The 17,894-nt window shown below is 35.1% G+C and overlaps 1 protein-coding gene across 1 annotated transcript; it reads right to left on the bottom strand.

Moving 5' to 3' along the window:
- Positions 1-6,170: 6,170 nt before the first annotated feature.
- On the bottom strand, positions 6,171-16,442 carry LOC128508801 (chitin synthase chs-2-like). The gene is made up of 20 exons (XM_053480275.1): positions 16,384-16,442; positions 16,009-16,150; positions 15,724-15,906; positions 13,766-14,467; positions 13,248-13,591; positions 13,076-13,165; positions 12,828-12,992; positions 12,518-12,692; positions 11,427-11,531; positions 11,208-11,349; positions 10,464-10,664; positions 10,082-10,366; positions 9,723-9,911; positions 9,032-9,443; positions 8,863-8,888; positions 8,284-8,348; positions 7,835-7,945; positions 7,271-7,488; positions 7,070-7,178; positions 6,171-6,940 (listed from the first exon to the last, which is right to left on the bottom strand). The coding sequence occupies exons 1-20, from the start codon at positions 16,407-16,409 to the stop codon at positions 6,929-6,931; spliced, it is 3,702 nt and encodes a 1,233-aa protein (XP_053336250.1). The 5' UTR covers positions 16,410-16,442; the 3' UTR covers positions 6,171-6,928.
- Positions 16,443-17,894: the final 1,452 nt, after the last annotated feature.

Consider the following 17,894-nt stretch of genomic DNA (forward strand, 5'->3'; position numbering starts at 1 on the left):
GCAGTGTCCTTGTTGTAATTTCACTCTGTATGACCTTACCAAAGATTGCCAAAAATCTAAGACTTCTCTTTATAATATTAAACTGTCTTACTTTGTTGGAGCAGTAGGGAGGTGGACGCCATTTGTTTTTGACCCAAGTTTTCTCCTGTTTTTGGTTAGAAAGGGAGTAAGGTAAGACTTCTGTTGTTTGTTTTAATTTCTTTGTGAGACTAGATAGTGTCCCTCTGTTAAGTTAGCTCTGTTATGTTTGTTATTTTGGCCTGGTTCCCCTCCTGAAGTATGATTTGCTCCCCTTCATCATTGAACTTCTTACACAAAAACTCTCTTTTGTTATTTACCAAGTTAGTGTGGTCTTTTGCTGGAGTGCTGGGACTGGGGAGAAACAGTTAATTTGTTTGATATTGCTTTTTTTTCCCTAAGAGTTTGCCTCTGTCGATTTCTTTGTTACCTCCTCTCTGACCCTAGACCAGAGACAAGTGTAACACCTTGCCCTTGAGTCCTAGCAATAACAAGCGTGGTTATCCTGCCTATTCGTGTCACTTCCGCGTTTGGGGCTACCATCCACGCTACAAAGGGCTAACTGCTAATCGCTACGTCTTCTGTTCAGCTCCGGTTAGTTCCTAACAGAATCATTTCAAGTTGGTTTCTTGAACATGACAATGAGTTCACTGTACTAAAATGCCCCCCATAGTCAGCAGATCTCAACTCAATAGAGCATCTTTGGGATGTGGTGGAATGGGAGCTTCGTGCCCTGGATGTGCATCCCACAAATCTCCATCAACTGCAAGATGCTATCCTATCAATATGGTCCAACATTTCTAAAGAATGCTTTCAGCACCTTGTTGAATTAATGGCATGTAGAATTAAGGCAGTTCTAAAGGCGAAAGAGAGTCAAACACTGTATTAGTATAGTGTTCCTAATAATCCTTTAGGTGAGTGTACTTTACATATGTGTAAAATAGAAGGCTTTACAATGTAAAAAAAATAGTCATAGTATTATTTTGGTTAAAGGTAGGTTAGAACGTTGAAATAAATTCCTGGGTTGTTTGGGAATAGTTGATCTGGGGTAGGGTTATTTTGCTCTAATCTGTCATCTGTCAGGGTTCAACTTCTAAATAAGAAATTAACAAAAGCATAAATTTGCAAAAGAAAAAAGACATTATAGTATAAAGTATTTATACTTTTATTTGTAACGTATGCATAGGTCTCACAGTTGCTATGGGTCTTTGTAAAGGAGAGTTATGCGTAATGGTTTTGATTTCGTCAGCAGAAATTGCGAGAATTGAATTTTCTAAAACATTAATAAACATGTAAAATATTTTCTTAGTAGTCTACCAACAAGTTTTAGTTCACTACACAGTTCTATTTATTGGACTATTGGTTTATTGAAAAATTGGTAAGTATATGTAAATTTATAACCATTTTGATAACTAATCAAAAAATCGAAGTCGACTTTTAAAACTTTTCTACATTTCCATTAGGTTCTTATTGTAAAATGACTTAAATATCATCAAACAGGGAACAGTGTTTCTTCTTAGCGTTTAGAAAAGCCATGGTCTTAGAGAAATGAAGAGGTTGTCATGATCTGGTTGGATTAAGCGGACACAAACGCAGGTATTTTGTGAAACACTTTACCTGCCTTCTTTAGTTATTTTTATTCTTTCTTAGTTTAACGTTACTCTGATGAAACAGAACAGAATAACCAAAAAAAATGAAAGAAACACACACACAAACAGGATACTAACTAAGCCTCCTCAGGCTGGGTCTGCAGGCGGGCATACAACAAACACAGGAGATAACTGACTTCTGTATTAAAGAATACAAAAGAAGTCACGAGAGTTTTACGCTGCATGTGGCTGGCGTCTCGGCAGTGACCTTGACCTAAATGCCTTACCCCGACCCTGCAGACGCTGCTCAGTCCTGAGGAGGAGACACAGTGTGTTTTTAGAAGACATACAGAAACAAACATGATAACAACAGTGAACGGACAAAGCGCTACGGGTTCTGCTGGCTTAAATAGAGACACACAGGGGAGAGACACAGGTGAACGTAATTTGTGATAGGGAGACATACCAACGTAGACACACTAGGGGGGGACAAAGGGGTGGCTTAGTAGTGCGGAGAACTGGATCTTATTCCTCCAGACTGTGGTGGTACAGGTGTGACAGAGGTTCTTTGGGGGCTCTGTAAAAGTAAAGATCTTCACTTGGATGTGTGCCAGGTTGAAGCAGGAATTATTTCATGTGTTAGCAACTCTTTTTTTAAACAAACTAGAAATTTGCTATTTCTATTACAGTGATCTGTGATTATTCTCATTCTCCTACATTCATTAATTCATTGGTGTAGTTTATCCTTACATTAATTAATATTGCATTATGCTTTTAAAAAAAGTTTAGAAAACATTTGATTGTGTGTTAATGTTAATGTGTTAATGCAGGGGGTTTAGAAAACAGTTGTATAACTACTGTATAAACAATTAATAGACAACTACTCTAAATGACCCTTCCATATGTCACCTTTGACGTTAAACCGTCAAAATTAGTTTGATGTTTTGTATATTATGATGTAAAAGACACACGCCCATTATTAATGGCTTAAACATGTGTAAACATTTATTTTCACGGGAAAGGAGACAACAATTTTCTTAATGATTTAAACAAATATGGAAACATTTAAGAGACAACTACTCTTCATGACCCTTTTATATGTTGACTAAAGGTGTCAACATTAGTTGATGGTTTGTAGACTCTTGCAGGAAAGAGACATCAACATTATTAACTACTTAAACCTGTGTAAACAATTACTTTCACAGGAAAGAGAAACCAATTTTCCTAATGACGTGAACATGTGTAAAGATTTACGTTCACAGTAAAGACACTACTACTCTTAATTACTGTTTCATATGACACATTTGTCCTTTAGCTGACAAAAGTAAAATATAGCAATCTTAAAATAAATATTTGCTATCACCTTTGACCTAAATATGTCAAAAATAGCTTGATGAAAGCTGCCCTACATAACTCTCTTCTAAATGCTTAGGAGTAGCGAGGAAATGGTGTTCAGGCATGGAGTAGAGATCTTTTTTAATAACATTGAGCAACACATGTAAAAGACATGTTACAACTTTTTTTTTTGTAACACATCTTATGTGCTATGCAAGTGGTCCATTCACAAACATTTCATATGCTGCATCACTGGCAGGAAGAGCCTGTACAAACGGTTGTTGGCTATGAGCAGCAGAATGAATGAGGCAGCACAGCAAACAGTGTGTGTGTGTGTGTGTGTGTGCGAGCAAATAAAACTGAACAGTGGATGTTAAAGAAAGAAAATAAATCATGTGCACTCAAAAAAATAACTCGTTGAATGAACATAATTAAATTAGGTTCAGTCAAATTAATTTTATTAGGTTCATTTAACTTATTTACTACAGCTACCAACATAATTTAATACTGTTAACATAAATGAATAGCGTTGGTACAACAAATTTTTCAGTTGTAAATTAAGTTGATCCAACTCAAGTAAATTTAAATTTTAAGCCCTGGTCAACAGAATTCTATGAAGTAAGGAAGCATAAGAGAAACGGGATAAAACGGAGATTTTTATTTTACACCAGCAGTAACTTACAAATGAAGTCTCAATTTAAAAAGAGATTTAACCAAAAAAAAACATAAAACACCACAAATAAGTATTAATCATAGAAAAACAATTAAGCACCAACAGAAACGTTTTGTACTTTATAACTGTACGTTATGACTTTTAAATATGACCGTTAGAGACGGTTGGTCAGGTAACTCCTGAAGTCAGATGCAGACAGGACACTTTCACTCACAAACTCCTGAGAAAAAATACAGAGATAGATTCAATTAAAATTCATGATACTTAATTTATCAAATGAACAATATTTATAGTTTCTTCCTCTCGCTTCACAACTCATGAGAACAGACCGAAACCAGAACCGAACCGCAAATTGAGCACGCGCATATAACCGTCGTTATTTTAATCGTGATTAAAAATACAAGAAATAGCTTAAAACAAAATAACGTGACTAAACATCGCTAAACAGCAGGTGACATTTATGTTCAGTATTTCGTTTCTATTTAGAAAGATGTAATTAATTCCTGCTTACCTTTTCCACACGCCCGCCAAACGTTTGTCTTCTCAACACACTGTGTTCTCTTCTCGCGATGTTTGATCTGATGTTTCCGCTTTTCATAGTGACAAGATCTCTTTGGTTTATCTCAACATGATTGAATCTAATACATGTTAAGTTGTTGAATTTCATGTAAATACAACATCATTTATTCATGTTTATCTTGGAAACATGAAATTATTATGTACAAAATACATATTACATTTTAGTACATGTAACAGGTAGCCAGGTTCATTTTTTTGAGTATTTGTTATCACAAGCCTATCTCTGGTCTTTCATTTCCAGAGCTTGGTGTCATGTAGTAACTGTAATGGTAGGCAAACTTTTCTGAATGGATCTCAGCGTCTTGGAGAAAGGGTGGGTAATGTTATGACTGAGCATACACCTGGGTGAGAATAACAATATTCATTAAAGCTGTAAAGAATTGTGGTCTTTGAACTAACAGAACCAGTTTCTGTTGAGCAGAGCAACCTTGGGGAAGTATGGTGGCACAGTGGATAAAATCAGCACATCACTGTTTGTTCAATCCTAAGATCAGGATACTGTCTGTATGGAGTTGTGTGTATTTGTTTTGAGTGTTTGTGTGTGTGTCTCTTTGTACAGACCAATGTAAATCAACCCTGCCCATTCAAGTCAGTCTTGGAATTACAATGGTAGTTCGTTAAAAAAAGAGGTGTGTTTATCTACTATAACAGCCATTCCCAAACTTAAGAACGCCACAGCCAAATTTAGAATGTGAAGATCGTCTACAGCCCACACAAACATTTATTTACAACTCTGATAAGCAGAAAAGCATAAATTAGACTTAAATAATTCCTATGTATTTTTATGAAGAAAAACATATACTTTCAATTTCATTGTTTTTCTACGAGTAAACATTGGAATACAGTTTTCTGGTAATTTCAATCTAAACTTAGATATAAAATTTAAATATATACACTATATATACAGTATATTTATTTATAAAGATATAAAGATTTACTATATGTCAGAAAATATATTACATCAATTTTTAATTCAATAATCTAATTATAACAAATTAATAAAATTAAAAAAAAAAGTGTTTTATTGTCTTTTGGATGCTGTGATTCTAAATGTCTAACATTTTTAAGAGCAAATCTTAAATGGATGTAGTACTTATTTGAAGTGTCCTCGTGCCTTTTCAACCAGTGCTGGAACTACCATGTGGCTTGCTCAGTGCCCTTTGGGTATCGACCTGGTGGACTCCACAGATACAGCCGCAGCTCCAGATCAGTATGCAGCAGAGGCAGACTATGAGAGGGCAACCTCCCACACCAGATTTCATTAAAAGCCAAGCCCTGTTTCTGTAAAGGTTAACAAGACAACATTCCACAGAGGAGTTCAATAAAAGCCAAGTTGTGTTTCTGCAGAGGTTGACACTGGATGCTCTATGGCATCACTGCATTGGTTAAGGAATGTCATGCTAGTGCTATGCCTGGTTTCCTCAGGGACACTTATGGTGACTTTTGTTCTGGACATTTGTTTTGCTCAGTTTCCAGTATACAATGCACCTCACATGTCACTAATCATATGAGCTTGATTGTTTCACCTGTTCCTTGTTACATTCTGACTAGGTAGTTTAGTTGAACCCTGTGTTTTAGTGTGGTCTGTGTTTGCGTAGGGATTGTACAGCTGTGGTTTTCTGGGGTCTGTTTTTGTTCAGATTACCATTATGTCCCCTGTTGTTGCACAAATTCTAAGCTATAATGGGTCTTAGTCCTAATTCTTGTTTTTTTATGCTAAGTCCAGACTTTTTCTGTGTGTGTGTGTGTGTGTATACTTTGTTAATTAAAAGCTCACATGTTTAAATTATAAACATAAATAGCATTTAAATCCTGTCCCATATCCATCTCTGACAATGCCCAAGTTAAATAAGCGGAAATACGATTTCCATTATATTATTTTATAAGAGTCTCCGTTTACTTCCGCATATTGAAATACATTAAAAAAGTAGGACCAGGTTTCTTAGTCCAGTTTCACATTGCAATTTATAGGCTTGTTGATATTCAGAAGCACATTTATAGATGTATAGTCACAGCATGATGGTACATTCATATGCAATATGAATAAAAAAAAAATAAATCTCAGCCAGTTCACAAAATGAAAGAAGAAGAGACCTTTGTGATTAAGTACTGTAGATTGAATGACTAAATAAACATAAAGAGTATTTTTTTAAATATTCTATCTTTAATATAGTTAAAAAATATATATGTATTCAATATTAATAACATTCAAAGAACAAATACATAAATAATACTTCTGTATAGTCATGAAATATGATTACTCAGGTTTGTCTGCCCTGGTTTTGTGTAGGTTACACTTCATTTTATCTTGATATGCATTTGTTACATATTGTATCTAACACAGCAGCCAAAAGGCAACATTCCTTCCTGAAATAGAAATAAGATATGTACTGGACATATATGTAGAAACTTCAATTAAAAGCCACAATTTTTCAATTTAATAAAAAAATTGAGCTAGACTAACACACTAGAATGTAAATCGCTGACAGTTTTCATAGTTTGACATAATAATAAGAATGATAAATAGTAAAGAACAAATAATTGTAAACAACATTAAGCAAAAAGGCTACTGTAACATCAGTCGTAACAATCATTTCAATCCTAATAAGCATAAGTATTGTAAAGTCTAAGGATCCTCAGATATTTCAGGTTTCTGTTGCTGCCGAGTTTCTCATCACAGCTTCATCTTTTATATAATCCTCTTGTATGCTTTTAATTGATTCCAGTTTTGCTCCTAAAGAAAATTCTGAAGAAAAAAAGAAAGCTTTCAGTCAATTAATGCATCTACCATTGTGGTTGACAGATATTTGAAACAATAAATGATTTTAAGGCATTAACAATTTTGGCAATACCAATGAACAAGATTAAAACTCACATTTTCTTCACTGAATGTGGCGAGCACTGCCTCAGAGTGTTTCCTCGCCTTCCTGTTAACCTCAGCTTCAGTCCCATTGTAAGCAATGAAGTGGATAAATGTCTGTACTCTAAAACAAAAAAAAAAACACGCATGTTCATATCAAACAGTAACCCTTCAAAGCACTGTTGTCATATAACACAAGATTATTATTTTTGGTACCTGTGCCACAGCATAGCAAAATACTGGATAATAAGAAGGCCTGCAAAACTGATGAGGAACATCAGGCCAATTGGATCAATATAAAGCGGTGTGTTAGCGTCAACAGTTCCATTGGCATAAACTTTTGGAATTTGGATGTTCACTGAGGTGCCAATGATTTGCAGGAAGAAAGTGGCCACAAGCCACAGAAGATTGCAGATAAAAAACACAAAGTTTGCCTGAAAAGGTAAAGAAGATCATTAGACCAGATTGCTATGTTGAGTCATTACTCAAACTAAGTTTTAAATGTAATCAGTATAGATAACTATATTTTCTTCAAATACATTATGGTCAACCTCTTTACTGGGCAATTACTTTAAGGGCTTACTTTATTTATTTTAATTGTTAATTAAAACATTTTTATTTCAATTAATTTGTGAAATGGCTAACAGAAAGGAAAGTGAAAACAAAAAATAATTAATTATTTATGACATAAAGGTGACATTGAGGAATGATACAATATTAAATATTATATTAAATAATCATAAAAAAGGCTTTTTCTTTCTTTTTTTTTTGTTAACCAACCTTGTTGCGTAGGTCTTTCAGATCTTCTTTGATTCTTTCCTCCTTTTTCTGATCAGTCTTTAATGGCTTTAGGTATTGCTCAATAAGGTCATTCCAAAACCCTTCTTCTTCCTAATGCAACGGGAAAAGGTAATTTAGGTGCTTGGTTATGCTTGTGTTGAGCAGTTACTACAACTTTTCAAATTTTACAAAATGAATGGACAAAATAAGACCTAATCATACTAATATTAAAATTAATCTACTATTAATTAGGAAATTGTTGTTAATCCTTATACATGGCATTGTAGTTATCTTGGCAACATCATTAATCGTGAAATTTACATGGTGCTATGGAAAATGTAGGCCAATAATACAATATAATCAGGGTATGTCATGTAAAATCTTGGCTGTATGTTGTCCCCAATAAATACTTAGCAAGTTATTTAAAAAGGAAAAAACATGTTACCAACCGTATTAAGCGTGTGCTCATAGAGGTTAAGTTCTCCAGAACTTTCTTTCAACTGCTTAATAAAATCTATCAAAGAAATCTTTATTAATCTTTCATTTATTATCAATTGATGTATGAGAAATATATAACTAGGGCATGCAAACACAAACACACAGTCAAAAGTTTGAACACACCTTCTAATCCAATGCCTTTTGTTTTGTGATTTATTTTCCACATTCTATAACAATGCTGAAGCTTTCAAAACTATGAAATAACGTATATGGCATTAGGTAATTAAGTTATAATGACAACAATAGCAACAGTCACGAAGGCACGAATGTCAAGAACAGGATTTGCCTAGTGCATTTGCAAAACCCATCCCATGAAGGCAAGGCAAAAACTCACATCTGCGGCAGAGGAAAAGTTTATTTAGAGTTACCAACCTTAAAAATTACTATTTAACAAGAAAAACTATTTTGGATGCCTTCAGCATTGTTTTATAATGTAAAAAAGAAATAAAAACCAGAAAAGACCATGGATTTAAAAGGTGTGTCCAAACTTATGTATATAACTTATATGTATAAAGTATACATTTACTCACCTCCTTCTTCAGTGTCAGGCAATTGTCTGAAAAAAAAAGGGAAAAAATTTGTCCTACTTCAGCATGCCTTACTTCCCTCAGGTGTGTTAAATGGGCAGTTAAATAAGCAAAAGCATTTAAATGATTTAAATGTATTAAAATGACAAATGTATTAAAGTATCTCTCTTACGGTTTTGTACTTTGGTCAGGCTCTTTGTTCTCAGGGTTCAAAGGTGTGATTTGAGTTGCATTTTCTGGCAATACATGTATCACTTTTTCTTCTTTGTTCAGTTGAATCTCCAGATTGTAGCCACATAATTTCAGCAGTTTCTGACACTTGATATTTTTCCGCGTGTCATTTTGAGATCCGCCGGTCTGGCTGGCAGATTCGCGTGTGCCCCAGGACACGTTGTTCATATTGACCATGGAGTAAATCGCCAGCAGCAGGTATCCACTCGGAATGCAGATGAAGTAAAGTAAGCCAAATATAGCAAGATGGAACTCGTGAGGATGAAGGAGAGCCGTAGAAATATACATGATGACTATGCCAATGAAAAACAAGCCAGCCGGGGTCACAAAAGTGTCCTGCTTTACCATGTCCCCTGAACAAACACACATATAAGTAGGTTAACTATTACGTTTTTGACATAATGTATTATAACAGTTGAAAACTTATTCAGGGTAGAGAAATGCTAAAATATTTTAAAAAACTTAGAATAGTTATTTTTGAAAGAAAGATATGACAATACCTCAGGAGTAAAAAGAACAATACAATTAAATACCGAAAATAAGATAAACTGTAGATTGATTTTTGTAAAAGTACTAATTTCATTGCTGTTATTGCAAAGTCAAGTTTTGATTAAAGGGAAAACTTTACTTACCTATAATAGCCAAGATGGTTGCTGTCATTAGACAAGCATAGACTATACTCATGAAGGCAGCAATTTTGATTTGTAAGTCTGATTTTGCTTGCCCAAGGTAATAGCAGAGAAATAGGTAGATTACAGGAGGAACGACAGCAATCAAAAGAGCAACATTGGCATCTATGTTGAAGACAAATTTTAAGCTTCCTGTTGAAAAGAAAAGTGACTTTTACACAAGAAATAGATGACAACCATGTGTGAAATATTCTTTCAAAAACATGCACATAATTAACTTAGCATGCAAACAATAAAAAATAGGCTTGAACGAAAAATAGTGAAAGAGTTCAGACACCTAAAAGTGCATCTAAAACTGTCACCTGCAATCATGAGGCAAACTGTAGCTGGTCCCAAGATAGAGGCGGCCATGGTGATAGTCTGGTACAGAATGTAGGGCCCTGAAATGGACTTGTTCAGTTTCACAGTGATACTGCCGCTGGAAAGAAGGTCCAGAGTGTTGGCCATGGTGGACGGGCCCCAGCGCCGCCGTTGGTTGTAAAACTCCTTGAATTCCTGTGGAGCATTGGTGTATGAGTCAGATGCAGCGTTGTACTCCACTCGCCATCCCTGCTGCAGGAGCAGTGTGCACAGCCAGCGGTCCTCACCTACGTACACAGATCCAATAGACCATATTTGAACATACATTAACGTTTAGGCATTTTATTATGTTGTCTTTACTTTGGCCTTGGTTTTTTCACTCACCCTGGTCATACTGTAGATAGTGCCCAGCTTCAGTTGCTTTCGTTGTATATCTCTTCATAACATTGTCACTCATTAGTGCCTCTGCACGCATCAGACTGAAACAGCCCGGGCTGCACAGCACAGATCCGAACACATGCTCAGCTGTCTTTTGGAGCCAGTGACCCACAGCATACTCAAACTTCTGATACCACACCATAGGGCCTGCGAAAAAACACAATGTAAAGGTATTATATGCCTGAACACAGAGAGCAATTCAAATATTTGAATTATATATTGTTTGGTCTGGTTTGGGAAAGCAAAAAGCTGCCGCTTTCTGGTTGGGAAGACTTTTAGGTATTTTATTTGTCACATACACAGTCATGCATAGTACGATACGCAGTGAAATGCTTATATAGTAACCTTAAGAAATAAAAGCTAAAGAAAATACATTTAACTACTAAAATATACTGTAAAAATAAGGACATAATAACAAGATAGCAAAATATAGAAATATAGAAGAAAAAATTTAAATTTGACTGGGGGTGTGCAAATATGCATAAAAAGTGACTTATTAAAGTGTCTTGTGCAATGGTCCAGACTTGTGTTTACACTTTCTCCTGTCAATCATAGTTACAGTATCTACATTAATTGCCAGCCACAATTACTACAAAAGAAACTTTGATGTATACTGTATATACTGAAGGGAAGTTTGCCCAGGGCCCAGTACAATACATGCTACAACCTCTACTGTGTTTTATTAATCACCTGTGCCAGTGGGATGGATCCTGCCACAAGCAGCTCCCACTTCAGGGTACAACCTGAGCCGATCCACTAATAGCATGACAGCTGAAGGCTGGAAATCTGTGTCTCCATCTAGAGCCAGAATGTATGTGTTCTCTTTGGCTTTCTAATAGAGAAACAATATTTTAGGTCATGATGTTGTTTGAAAATTGTAAGCAGTTCTTCTAGCGTAGTCACACTTACCTGTAGTTGGTCCTCGATATTTGATAAATGCACTTCCCCCTGCTTATACATGACATAGTAGTTCTTGTGCAGCCTCCAGCCAAGCAGGTAGTACATGTACATGATCTTTAGGGAAAAGAAACAGAATTAGCTGTGTTTTGTCATGAGGCTACATCTTATAGTGATCTTGATCCCAGCCAATAATTACATCTGTTGTTTGTTAGCTCTTAGCCTATAGGACGACAATTTTTTTTTCTGTGTTTAAAGGTACAGGTAGTCTCCAACTTACGAACATTCCAGTGACGAATTTGCACAGATACGAATGGACTGTGGTTCTATGAACATTCCTATATCCAAACTGTATGGGTAGATTAGTAGATTGTACAAAAAATAGACACTGCAGTGCACCAGATACCAATATTTACAATTATATGCAATATTTTTGTTGTATATTCAGTCTTCTTCTTTGTCTTTCGGCTGTTCCCTTTCAGGGGTCGCCACAGCGAATCATCTGCCTCCATCTAACCCTATCCTCCGCATCCTCTTCTCTCACACCTACTAACTTCATGTCCTCTCTCACTGCATCCATAAATCTCCTCTTTGGTCTTCCTCTAGACCTCCTGCCTCTGACTTTATCTCCAGAACATCTAACATGGGTTGTCCCTCTGATGAACTCATTCTTGATCCTATCCATCCATGTCACTCCCAAGAAGAACCTCAACAACTTCACCTCAGCTCTGCTCTGATTCATTTTCTTACGTGCAGTTACGGTTTTGGCCACATGATGACAGTGTGGGGAAAGGGGAAAGAGATTAAATCATTTACATTGTATATTCAAGGTATATAAGACTTACTCTGTCAGATTTAAGAACAAATCCATCTTAAGAACGTGTTTCTGAAACAAAACTCGTTGGTAAGTCGGGGACTACCTGTATTTATTGGGCCGCTTACAAAATTACAAAAGTCCTTTTGTCTTCATTATCTAGACTAGTAAATGAATAAGTTATAATGGTATATGGTCATACCAGTATAGTGGTGTCGGACCTTAGAAAACCGAAGAATAATAATTGTAGAAAAGAACTTTAGGCATCACAATGGAGTCTGTGGCTCACCTGAGACCATCTCTTTTTGTGGCGGATCTGTATTTTGTTCTTAAAGTGAACAAACAGTATGTTGCCATGGGGAAGCGTGTACTGCACACGGCAGCCATATGGAGTCCGAAAGATTTTCTGGTTAGGAAGTTCTTTTCTGTCCCTAAATGCACTTTTGTTGTCCTCCGTGAATATGCTATATATTATCAGAACACACACACACACATTTTTTAGATTTCAGACTATATAATGCATTTTCACATACAAAATACAGTGAATGGTACTTAAGTACAGGTCTTTTACAGCCATTATACTATAGATTGCAGCTTACAGATAAACTTCTTTGATGACTTGCACCAGGGTCTCGGCATATTCATTGACACGCCACTTGTCCTCATTGTCCTTGTTATTTGTCAAGAAAGCATCATCGAAATAAATGTGAGACTCGAAAACAACATCATTAAATTTGTTTTTCTTTGGTCGGAATTTGTCCAGCCTGGAGAAAATATATGGAAAACATTCATTTTGAGTTCGTCAAGGAAGTTCTCATGTATGAGACTCTTTAAACCATTAGAATACCTGAACATTGAGATGATCATCTTCAACATTTCATCTGCAGTCTCATGCCACATGGTTGCACAGAGGTAGATGGTCACCTTCTCCTTTTCCCTGTTGGTAAAAATGTAAGAATGTTAATTCCAGTTATTAATATACATCTCTTTCTTTAATAAGTACACACACTTTTGATTACCTGACATGTCTTGGCTGAAGCACGATTTCAAACTTGCTGTTCAGGAGCATAGACTGGTCAATAAACGCTGCTTCATAAAGGTTGCGCACAAACAGGTCCTTTGTCCTGGCAATGCGTTCAGTGTTTAAGAACCAAATGTAGAGTGTGCAGAGCACCAGGCCGAGCCACCAGCTTACCAAAGATGATCCAAGCAGGGCAAAACCCACTGTAGACTCATTTTTATTTGCTATTAGCCCACACAGATCATGAGTTACATCACTCATCAACCGTCCCAGGGTGGCATTCACTGAGCCTCCCACAGAGAAGTTATTACTGTTACAGTAGACTGTAAATGTTTGATAAGTCTGAAAAAGCATTTAAAATAAAAAAAACATTTGGTTTGTTAATATGTAATTTTTCAGTGAAATGGTCATATACTGGAACAAGTGTAAAAGGCTTTCTAAATGTTTTTTCCACAGACCTATTTAACTACAGATTATTATTATTATTATTATTATTATTATTATTATTATTATTACCTGTTGCCTCACGTTTGCAAAGGGAATCCAAACAAATAAGAAAAAGGCCCCCAACACGGCTGGAGATGTGAAGATCATGGGAAGAATGAAGCTGCGGCGCACAGCGTGCATTTTGCATGCAATCACAGCCATGTATCGACACAGAGCTGAAGCCAGAACCTGAATAGCAAAGAGGCTCAAGACGAGGGTTTTGTCAAAGCTGTTGACTGACAACACTGATGACCAATCCTGACCTGAGAGCTTCACATAAGCTCCAAGGACAGTGAAAGTCACAATAATTCGCACTGTGCTAGCCACAATATTCACTAAGTTACTGGAACTTTTGATGTCACGGATTGTGTTCTGGAAGAAGACGATGCGGAACAGCATGGCATAGTTCTCCCACCAGTTCAAAGAGACCAGCAGAGTGCCTCCTATGGCTAAACCCACAAACAGTATCATGCTCCGATTTCCATTCAGCTGACTGAGGTAGTTTACAGCAAAAAGGCAAAAACCTGCAAGTAGGAGAAGGAGAGCAGCTAACGAAGTTGCAATAAAACGTCTCCTTCCATGTGCGACTGCATTTCCCACCACCTGCAGCAGGGCTGATAATGTGGCAATGCCATTCAGAAGCATCACGTTGGTAAAGATGTCAAATTGGGGCATAGCAGCCAGGGTAAGAACTGAAGATCCAAGAGCCACCAAAGTTTCCACCAAAACAATCTGCACACAGATACATGAATTTATGTACATTTTAATTAAATAGAGAGTCAGACAAAGAAATGTACACACACTTCAGGAAAATAAAAACAGTATGATATATAATATTAATTATATTATCATATTGATATCATAATAATATTGTATAAAGTATAACGATAAATTTAAGGTTAAAAAATTTATACAAATTTTTCTTTTCCTGAAGTGTGTATACATTTTGTTAGCTGACTCTTTATTAAATAATACATAGCAATGCATTAAATGTTTAGCTTATTTTTTACTTAATATTTGACAGTAATCAGCATTAACCAATAATTAATTCAAATAATAGATATCTTGTGCTAATTTTAATTAAAGTAAAATTCTACAAAAATACATGTTTTCTGTTTTATCAGATTATCAGAACTGTGTGGCTACAGTATGTTTGATGATTTGCAGTAGGATTTCCCTGGCAAACCTCTGACCATTGACCACTTCATGCATTTATTTTTATTTTTTATTTTTTTATAATTCTAGAGTCAAAAACATCTAAACATATACAGTAGTATATCTGGAAGGAGTACAGTTAAGGCAGATTCCTTCCATTATAATCTTTTCAAATACTGTGTTTAACAATTTGTTTTCTTTATTTGAATACTACACTTATTACAACATGTGTTGAAGGAGATTGCTAAAGTTTGTTCTCATTTTAGTCTTGACTTACGTACTCTGCTATTTTAAGTCCCAATGCAAAAAAAAAAAAAAAAAACATGCCATGGACTCATAAACTATTGTAGAACAATATAAAGTTGCATTTAGAAAATAGTGGCTGTTATTTTGACATAGTGGAATAATCAAACAAAATTAAAACTTTATAGTTAGTGGCAAAGGTGTTACTTCTGTAATAGAAGGTAAGTCAAGACTACCTATTAATATTGGTCTAAAGTTAAAGGTGGTGCAAAAAGTGAAACAGCTCAACTGAATATAGTAACATATAGATAGATGCTTATTATAAAAATAAGTTGAGTTATGTAATTCATAAAAAAATAGGCAAAAAAATTTAATCCCAAAATACAATAGTGTGATTAGCCTATTTATTTAATCTTTAAAAAAATCATTCCGAAAACTCTTAAAATTTTTATTACTTATACATTTCATTTTATAAATTGATAATTTCTTAACTGATTAAAGTGGTTCTTTGTTTTGAAGTGCTAAACTGAAAGTTAATTCCAAGGAATATACAAGTGTATACAAATATTTGAATTATTGCCTTCACTTACCCATAGCAAAGTTTGGGCGGATGGAGTTTTTGAATCTTTAAAAGTCATTTTCCAAATGCTTTTGATGAACAGTAAAACACTTGGAGCAATCAGAAGGCACCCGATGAAGAGGAAAGCATAAGGTTTGGTGTTTATGGTTTTTGATTCACTGCTGCAAAGCTTTATCAACAGCAATAGAGAAGTCTATAATGAAGACAAAAACAAGCATATTTAAATAATGTTTATATGGCTTCAATGTATTGCTGCCAACAATAAAGTAGATATTCCTATTTATAATAAACTCACTTTGCTGAGAAAGGCTAGCCCAAAAACCAAGATTCCCACAAAACTGCATGTGAAAATTTGAATAAAGCTCAAACACTTGCGAGGCTTTTGCTCATCTTCAATAATAGGTGATTCCCGAGCAGCATCCCAGGCCTGATTGGCCCTACAACATGTGAGAATTTAAAATGTTGTGTTAAAAGATGTATTTTACTTGTTTCAGAATATTGCATACAGTATAAAATCTAGTTAACAGATCCAGTTTGAGACTTTGAGAGAGACCATGTGCATGATTATAATAATACAATAAAAATAAAGGGGAAAAAAATAATTTTAAATGACAATAGTAATAATGGAAATGTTGAAAACCAAGCAAGAAACATTAAACCGATCTCTCACCGGGGTTCCTTCCGATCCTCATGCATCCTTGCTCAGCGACAGTGTGACACACACAATTGCCAGGTCTAACAATTATAAGGGAGGCTCATTACATAAGAGCTTGTTTCCGGACACCTGTTAAAACCAGCGCTGATGATTCAGGATAATAGGTTATTTTCTTATTCAGGTATGAGGAAGGATTTTATGATTTCATTCTTTCAGGAGAGATTATGCACACAGAATTCCCCACTTAAGCTTTTTGTGACTTCCTCTAAACTCGTTGTGCATCTAAATCACTTAGGCTGAATAATTTAATTTTAGACAGCAGTTAGTGGCACCACAATTTATTTAAAAATGTATATATCTTTATATATGTAATATGGGGAAATTTCTGATTCTCTGTAAAAACAATAAACATCTAAAGTATGATAAATGTAGACGACTAATTTAAATCATCCATCCACACTTTCACAACCATTCACTGTTACTAAATTTAAAAGTGGGAAGTGCCATCAAAGATTTCAATATACATTCTTTAAGGCTCACTCACACCTGCAAGGACCGAAGCTAGGTGGCGCAAGGGAAATAATGTTTTGCTTTGTAACGTTATTGCTGATCAGTGTAAATACAGTGCATCTCAAAAAAAAATTATATTGTGGAAATTTTTATTTTTATTATTATTACTAAATTCAAAACCTGAAACTTTTTTTTTGTAATAAAAAAATTGTTACACATAAGGTGAAATAAATCAAGTTCCTTCAAGAAAAAAAAAATCCAATATCTCAAAATATTGGAATATTTTCATAAGATGATTAAAATAATTATTATTATTTGAACAATTAACAATTATAAAATAAAGCAAAAAAGCGGTATAGACAGGTACAAGTTCAAGTAGGCTTTTATTGTCATTTCAACCATATATAGTATAGGACACAGTGAAACGAAACAACGTTCCTCCAGGACCAAGGTGCTACATACAATATAAATTAGCAACATAAGTAAACAAAAATTAACTAACTAACTAAGAAACCTAATTAGCTGACAAGGCATATTGACAAGACAACATAAATTAACAAAAAGCGAACTAGCTTAGAAACCTAATAAGCTGGGTAGTTGAGACAAGACATTTTATTGAGTGGGTGAAAATATTATTTGTATTACTGTTTGTTCATTTTTTTTTTCAATGCACTGAATTTGTGGCAAAGAGGGTGTGGTTAGTATCAGATATGCAGAAAAAGAAAGTGGATCATTAAGGAAATACATGATGATTCACATCTGCGTCTTATACCACAAAACTAATTATTCTATTTTCGGTGACTCTTGTGACTGAAAGACAAATAGAGCGTGAGAGAGAGAGAGAGAGAGAGAGAGAGAGAGAGAATTGGCTAAACTCAAAACATGTATGTGCACACATTCATACACTGGATCACTGTCCAGATCAAATGCATTTTGTGTTTTCATCCTGCTTTGTTGAAAGTGTGATGAAACATTCAGTGTGAATAAAAGTCAGCCAAATACTGAGTCTGAAAATG

This window comes from Clarias gariepinus, chromosome 20, assembly GCF_024256425.1.
Source record: "Clarias gariepinus isolate MV-2021 ecotype Netherlands chromosome 20, CGAR_prim_01v2, whole genome shotgun sequence".
NCBI classification, from domain to species: Eukaryota; Metazoa; Chordata; class Actinopteri; order Siluriformes; family Clariidae; genus Clarias; species Clarias gariepinus.

Bases quoted from the DNA above. Each gene is read 5' to 3' on its own strand.
- LOC128508801 (XM_053480275.1), bottom strand. From the start codon at position 16,409: ATGCATGAGGATCGGAAGGAACCCCG. The intron at 11,350-11,426 runs GTAAGTGTGACT...TTTCTCTATTAG, and splicing joins ATATCGAGGACCAACTACAG to AAAGCCAAAGAGAACACATA. The intron at 8,349-8,862 runs GTGAGTAAATGT...TTTCTTTGATAG, and splicing joins GCCTGACACTGAAGAAGGAG to ATTTTATTAAGCAGTTGAAA.